The sequence below is a fragment of the Acanthisitta chloris genome, unplaced genomic scaffold (genome assembly GCF_000695815.1).
Source record: "Acanthisitta chloris isolate BGI_N310 unplaced genomic scaffold, ASM69581v1 scaffold5569, whole genome shotgun sequence".
Lineage (NCBI taxonomy): Eukaryota > Metazoa > Chordata > Aves > Passeriformes > Acanthisittidae > Acanthisitta > Acanthisitta chloris.
In genome coordinates, this window is record NW_008690742.1 from 56,576 (window position 1) to 63,579 (window position 7,004).

At 46.8% G+C, this 7,004-nt stretch overlaps 1 protein-coding gene across 1 annotated transcript in view; it reads left to right on the forward strand.

Annotated features, from left to right (window-relative positions):
* LOC103809116 (beta-adrenergic receptor kinase 2) overlaps positions 1 to 5,379 on the forward strand; it is a gene marked incomplete at its 5' end in the record, with an annotated part of 42,962 nt that extends 37,583 nt beyond the window's left edge. Inside the window, 6 exons of the mRNA XM_009081929.1 lie at positions 1,104 to 1,170; positions 1,609 to 1,704; positions 2,370 to 2,532; positions 3,277 to 3,413; positions 4,329 to 4,442; positions 5,218 to 5,379. Coding sequence (XP_009080177.1) covers positions 1,104 to 1,170; positions 1,609 to 1,704; positions 2,370 to 2,532; positions 3,277 to 3,413; positions 4,329 to 4,442; positions 5,218 to 5,379 — 739 coding nt within the window. The remainder of the gene's footprint in view (positions 1 to 1,103; positions 1,171 to 1,608; positions 1,705 to 2,369; positions 2,533 to 3,276; positions 3,414 to 4,328; positions 4,443 to 5,217) is intronic.
* Between the last annotated feature and the right edge of the window lie 1,625 nt (positions 5,380 to 7,004).

Genomic DNA, 7,004 nt, shown 5'->3' on the forward strand with positions numbered 1-7,004 from the left:
ACATTCCAACTTCCTTTGGTTAGGACACATTTTTTGGACACTTTCTGTCCTTATAGCCTTCCCCTGAGCTCCCTGCAATCATACTTGCATTGGGTGTTCCTGCTCCTCATCCCTGGGTTGTTTTTCTGGTTTTGCCTGATCTGTTTTGGCATGAGATCACATTGGCTTGAGTCAGACATACTGATAGTGAAAATGTATCGCTTCTATTGTATCTGTGATGATAGAAGCATATTCCAGACTAAAAATCCCCAAACCACCAAGCAAAGGGGCTGTGAATATTGCTGATAATACCTGTGTCCTGTCATGATTCTAAGGAAAAAGACTTTTCCTTTGTTTCTTGACTAAAACCACTCCTTGCTCCTGCCCAGCTCTCCTTGCTTGGAGCTGTTCATGGAGTTGTTGTTGTCAGCTGTTTGAAAAGTCAGTGTGAGACTGGAAGAGAGAACAAGGAGGGGAGAAAACAACTGTTGAGAAAGCACTGGGGATGTGTGACAACAGGTAGCTGATGGTCACACCTGAGCCTGGGGCTGGCTCCTGTTCCAGGGGGAGATTCCAGAGCCTTTTTCTCTTGGAGCCCTCTATGATAATGACCTGAGATTGTTTTTCCTTGGGGCCTAACAAGAGCAGGTGCTTATTTTCCCATCTAGTTTGTGTCAGGTGAAATGGTGTGGAGTAAGGTGGGTACTTGGGAGTGTTTGGGATGTGACACAGATCAGTGTTTGGGATCTGACACAGGTCTGTGCTGGGGTCTGACCAATGTTTGGGATCTGACATAGGTCAGTGCTGGGATCTGACACAGATCAGTGTTTGGGCTCTGACACAGATCAGTGTTTGGGATCTGCCAGCAGAGGAATATTTGTTGCCTGGAGTGCTGGGCTGCCCCCAAGCCTGGTTGCCTACCAGCCCTGCAACACCATTCCTTGTGTTTCCACATTAAAATCTTCTCTTGTTTACTCAGGAATGCTTCTTTTTTTTCTTGCAAAAAAAAAAAGAGCATTTCCCTGTGTTTACAAGTGATAGAAGTGTGACCTTTGAAGGGTTTCTATTGCTCAAGTACATTTGAAAAGCTCCTTTTGTTGACTTGAGTCACTTGTATTTTGCAGCGCACAAGAAGTAAAGGAACATCCTTTCTTCAAAGGCATTGATTGGCAGCAAGTCTATTTACAGAAGGTAAGGGATGAAGACAGCAATTTTAGCTTACTTGGTTAGCAGTAAAAGGAAAATAAACTCAAACAGGCAATGGACAGAAAATCTCAGTGCTCCAGCACATGAATATGGGGAGGGTTGTTGATGAAAGCTTCTGGATATTCCTTAGTGCAGATCTTCCTGGGTAGGAGCAGTGAATTCTTACATTTGCAGGGTCAAAGAACTGCATGGTTTCTGCTGCTTTGCTGCTCTAAACTGGAGAATTTTATCCCCAGACTTTTGGGGGAGCTTTAATTAAAGGAGTGGCACCAACTCCTACACCCACTGAAGTGAACTGAAGGGATGAACGTTTGCACAGTCAGGTGTAACTGTGCAAGAAATAAGAAAGTTGGATGTAACTACAGAAAGGAGTTACATATTTTCTATTAATTTGCCTTTAATTATGCTGCTTTTAATTTTCAGTACCCTCCACCACTGATTCCTCCCCGGGGAGAAGTGAATGCAGCAGATGCTTTTGATATTGGGTCGTTCGATGAGGAGGACACGAAAGGCATCAAGGTACTGGGGTGGAGGTGGCACTGGGACTGCTGTGCTTGACTTTCCATGTGTGCATGGCATTCCTTTGCCCTGGATGTGCAGGGAATGGGGACTCCACCACTGCCCCATTCCAGTGCTGGACAACCCTTTTGGTGAAGAGTTCTTTTTGCCTTGAGTGCAATTCAATTGAAGTGCTCAAAGGATTAGTGGAGCAAAGAATCCTTGTAAGGAGAAAATTGAGGTCTGCAGCACACCCTGCTGAATTGTGAAGGTTGATTATTAAGGATGTCAGATCATGTGGGAGCATGGTGCTGTGGAAAATTTATCTTTTCATTTATCCATGGAATTTTTGTGCTGAGGAAGTCTGGATGTATCAAACACTGCTGCTTCTATTTGAGCACCTATTTAACTGTGGAGCCTGGAGAACATTCTGGGACAATGCTGAGTGAGGATTTGAGAGCTATCAGACCAAAGGAGTGTGGAGCAGGTGGCCTGTTCTCTGCACATAAATCACTGTCTCTGCTTAAATTAGCCTCTTAAACTTCTCTTGCTTCATCTGTTTTGTGAAGGTTTGAGTCCAGTACCTCTTTTAATAACATTGTTGTATGGGCAGCTATGAACTGTTGGGGGTAAGAACAGTAAAAGTTACTAAAATGTTGGGTTTTGTGTTGTTTTTCTCTTGCAAGTTGCTTGATAGTGACCAGGAGTTATATAAGAACTTCCCTCTGGTAATATCGGAGCGTTGGCAGCAAGAAGTAGCAGAAACTGTTTATGATGCAGTAAATGCAGACACAGATAAAATTGAGGCCAGAAAAAGGGCTAAAAATAAGCAGCTTGGCCACGAGGAAGGTAATCTGTCCTTACACTTCTCATCTTTTGCTGCTAGATAGTAATTGCTGTGTTTGGAGTTCCACACCACTGACTCCCATCCCTGTCATTCACTGGGAATCGTCAGGACTCATTTAGTCACTCTTGTGTTGCTTAAGATGTTTCTTAATGTTTTGAAATGCTGCATGATGACATCATGCTTTGGAAGGAGCATCGTGGAATCAGAGCTCATGGAGTGGTTGGGGATGGAAGGACCTTAAAGCCCATCCAGTCCCACCTCCTGCCACGGGCAGGGACACCTTCCACTAGCCCAGGTTGCTCCAACCTGACCTGGACCCCTCCCAGAGATGGAGCAGCAGCCACAGCTTCTCTGGGCAACCTTTGCCAGTGCCTCAGCACCCTCTGAGTGTGTGGGCTTTGATTTCCTGGCCAGGAGCTGAGAAGGTCCCCAGGAGTTCTCATACAGCAAACGGCATCAAACCCCCAAATTTGGAGAGCAACGCTCAGTTCTTTTAATAACATACTTTAATGAGCTACCCTTCTAAGAACCAAATTGTGTTCCTGGTTCCTCCACTGCAGCCACCTCAGCCCTTGTAATTAGGGCAGGATTGGGGCTGTGTGGGCACACAGATTGCATCCCGCCGAGGGCACGTTGAGTCCCACGTGCCAGGTTCCTTCCCTGTGCCCCCTTCTCCACACAGCTCCCTGCAGAATGCCTTCAGCCTGCTCCTTGCTTTTCTTTGCTAACCTTTCCTCTTGTTGTAGATTATGCCCTGGGGAAGGACTGTATAATGCATGGATACATGCTGAAACTGGGGAACCCCTTCCTGACTCAGTGGCAGCGACGTTACTTTTACCTCTTCCCAAACCGACTGGAGTGGAGAGGGGAAGGAGAGTCCCGGGTGAGTGGGGCACACTGGGGGAGGCAGCTGGAGCTGGAGGCACAGCTGGGGGCTCACACTCTTCCTGTGCAAGTAGTAACTGCCCAGTGGATTTGGGTAACTTATCTCAAGCATCTCTGTAGTTAATGGGTAGCTACAGCGCACGGAGGAGACCTAAAGTTGCCTTGAGAAACCTGTTTGCTTTGTTCTGTTGTGTCTTTAAAGGAGTTTGGTAGTTGATGGTGTTGTTTTTCATTTAGGACCTCTGGACTATTTATACAAAAAAACACAAACTGGTAAGGTGGCGAATGCTATAGCATTTTGTGTCCCAGAAAATGCTATAGTGGCTGTAGTGTAGCTCAGCTGTGCTCATATGCAGGGCAGAGATTTGTGTTCTGAGCCAAGGAAGGGTTTGGAGTTTGAGACATTGTGTCCTCTGCAGTCTGGAGGGAAAGCTTTCCTGCACGCTGCTCTGTATGTTCACTTCAAAAGTATTCAGTGCTGAAATATTCCCTTTCAGCTCTTTGAATTAATCAAATTGGCCTGCCTTTTTTTTTTTTTTTTAAAACAAAATCCAACAGTAATACTTGGAAAATGCATCCAATTATATGCAACTCTTGAGGGAAATAATGAATATTCTGTTTGCAGACACACCTATTTGTAGATTCTTATTTCATGCTGTCATTACTGGCCTTTGGGCTGATATTCTGTTGTCTCTGTTGAAGCAACCAAGCCCCTTGTAAATCTCTTTCTTACCTTATACTCTATCTTTAGTTGCTGAGCCAACCCTCAGAAATAAATGTTTGTGTCATGAATCTTCGTGTTCATAACTCGATTCGTGTGGGCAGGCCAGAAAAAATGAGATAGTGTCTTTCTTTGATGGGCAACTGAGCTTTTGATTGCAATTAATTCTCTGCTCTTTTGCAAACACTGCAGCAAAACCTGCTGACAATGGAACAAATAGTATCTGTGGAAGAAACACAAATTAAAGATAAGAAATGCATCTTACTGAGAATTAAAGGAGGGAAACAGTTTGTCCTACAATGTGAGGTAAGACACTTGTGTTTCCATAACTTAATCAGATTGTTTGGCATGTGATAAACAATTTTTCGGGTCTAACTGCGTGAAGCTAAGCCAAAGTGTTTATCACAGTCAAAGTCTGAAAGCAGGAAACCTGCAGCTGTGCCAGTTCCTGTCATGGATTTCAGTGGGATTTGGGCCAAAATGAGTTTGGTTTAGTAAAGAGCTAAAAGCTTGAAAACCTCTCAACCTCCACAGGCTCCAAGGGCCTTGTTGGCCCATGTCTCCCTGCAGGGAATTACTGGTAGCTCGTGTGTGTGTGAGGAGGATGCCCAAGAGTCCTCAAAACATTTTGTCCAGCCTTGAGCAGGCGATGGAGAGGCCAAGGGCTGCACATGGCTGGTACTCAAAGTTGCTCCTTCCTTCAAACTCCCTGCAGGGAGTTGCTGGTAGCTCATGTGTGTGTGTGAGGAGGATATCCAAGAGTCCTCAAAACATTTTGTCCAGCCTTGAGCAGGCGATGGAGAGGCCAAGGGCTGCACATGGCTGGTACTCAAAGTTGCTCCTTCCTTCAAACTCCCTGCAGGGAGTTGCTCGTAGCTCGTGTGTGTGTGTGAGGAGGATATCCAAGAGTCCTCAAAACATTTTGTCCAGCCTTGAGCAGGCGATGGAGAGGCCAAGGGCTGCACATGGCTAATAGCCAAAGTTGCTCCTTCCTCCTAACTCCCCTAAGGTGCTCTCTAAGAGAGAAGACACTGTTGGCTGTTTACAATGAAGTGCCAAACTGCTTGTGTGTCTCTTCCAGAGCGACCCTGAGTTTGTGCAGTGGAAGAAGGAGCTGACAGAGGCGTTCACCGAGGCCCAGAGGCTGCTGCGCCGCGCGCCCAAGTTTCTCAATAAGTCTCGCTCCACGGTCGTGGAGCTCTCGAAGCCACCGCTCAGCCACAGGAACAGCAATGGGCTGTAGGAGGCACCAACCACCTTCACACGGGGAGAGCTACTTGGTGAACGTGCAGAGTGTCCCAGAATCCTTAGGAATGACTTTGTGCAATCCTGGCCGCGGGATGTGCGCGGGAGAGGAGGAGGAGGGCGATGTTTACAGCGTGGGATCCTGTCAGAACTCTGTCTCTGCTGGAGGCTCTGGAGGCTGCAGTGGTGGCAGGTGGACTCTGCTCCCGGCCGAGCGTCGAGGCTGCTCCTGCTCCCACTCCCGGCGGGTCCGACCTGCTCCGCTGCTCTGGAACTACTGATGGAAGGAGGAGGAGGCTGTTTTCCCTGCGATCCCTGGGGCTGGTGTGGGTGGCACCCGAGGTGACCCCACTGGGCCCTGCTGGATGCCCCTTCTCTGTCGTGTTGCCATGTCCTTTCCGACCATTACTGCTGACTCTCTGATAACCTTTCTCCATACTGCTGATGATCAACAGTGTGACTCTTATGCACTTCAGAGTACTGAATCCTAACTGTCCTGTGGTTTAAATGTTATTGCTACTTCCTGGGAGCATTGAACTCGAATGATTCCCTTGGTTTGTTGTACTCACTAATAGTAGCTACCACCGTTTTGCTTCTTCTACGTATATGCAGTACTATAACTGACACAATAGAGTAATAATTGGTGAAGAGGAATTTATGGTAGCTTCATCTATAGTGCTCTGTTGTATAAATCGACTATTTTAGCACAGTTTTTAAAGAGCAGATTCCTTTTGACAAGTTTACAGTGAACATAAAGACAGTTCTTTTCCATTTCAGGTCAACTGCACTTTTTAAAAATTAAAAGAGAAATGATTCAAATCCAATGCATCCTAGTGCATGTGCTGGGTTCAAGTGTCTGGGCACCTCGGTACGGATTCCGGAGCACTCTGCCCTTCTGGGACTCGTGGATCCTTCCCTGTTGTGCACAGGTGTGTTCTCATAGCATAGATATCCCAGATTTTCTCTGTAGCTCGGCCCAGGAGGTTCGTGCACACATCACATGGCTCAGCTTGAAACAGGATCTTTAATCTTCTGTTAAAGAGTTCAAACTGTCCACACTGAGAGCAGGCTGAGAGCTGAGCATGGAGCTGACAGAAGGAGCTGATCAAATGCCAGGTTCGTGTTTGTTCTGCTCGGGGCATCACTTGTGTCTTGCTGAAGGAAAGATCTGATCCCTGACCTGACACACAGCTTCAAGTTGGCCTTGCCCTGGGTGTTGTGATGGTTTGTAAGAGAGAGGTCAGGGCTGGATTGAAGCTTTTTACCTGATTCTGTGAACACCTTAGAGAAGATTTTCTGCCCAGCTGTGTTGATACAACTCCCACAGTCCCTGAAGACAGTGGGAATTGTGCCTGTGTGAATGGGAGCAGCAGTTGCCCCAACAGCTTCCCCATCCGTGTGGTTTGTCGAAGTGTGTGTGGCTGTCAGATAACCACGGAGTTCCAGACCTCTTCCTTGTAGAAAAGCAATGGAATTGGCTGGATTTGCTCTAGAAGAGGGGCTGGATTAGCTGCAGAGCTTGTGCCAACCCTGTCTGGCCATCTGGGGCTGCACCAAAGGACAAATGCCTTCTGGAAAATACCCCCTGTCAGTCAGTGATTCTTAACATGGTTTTTTTTCCCC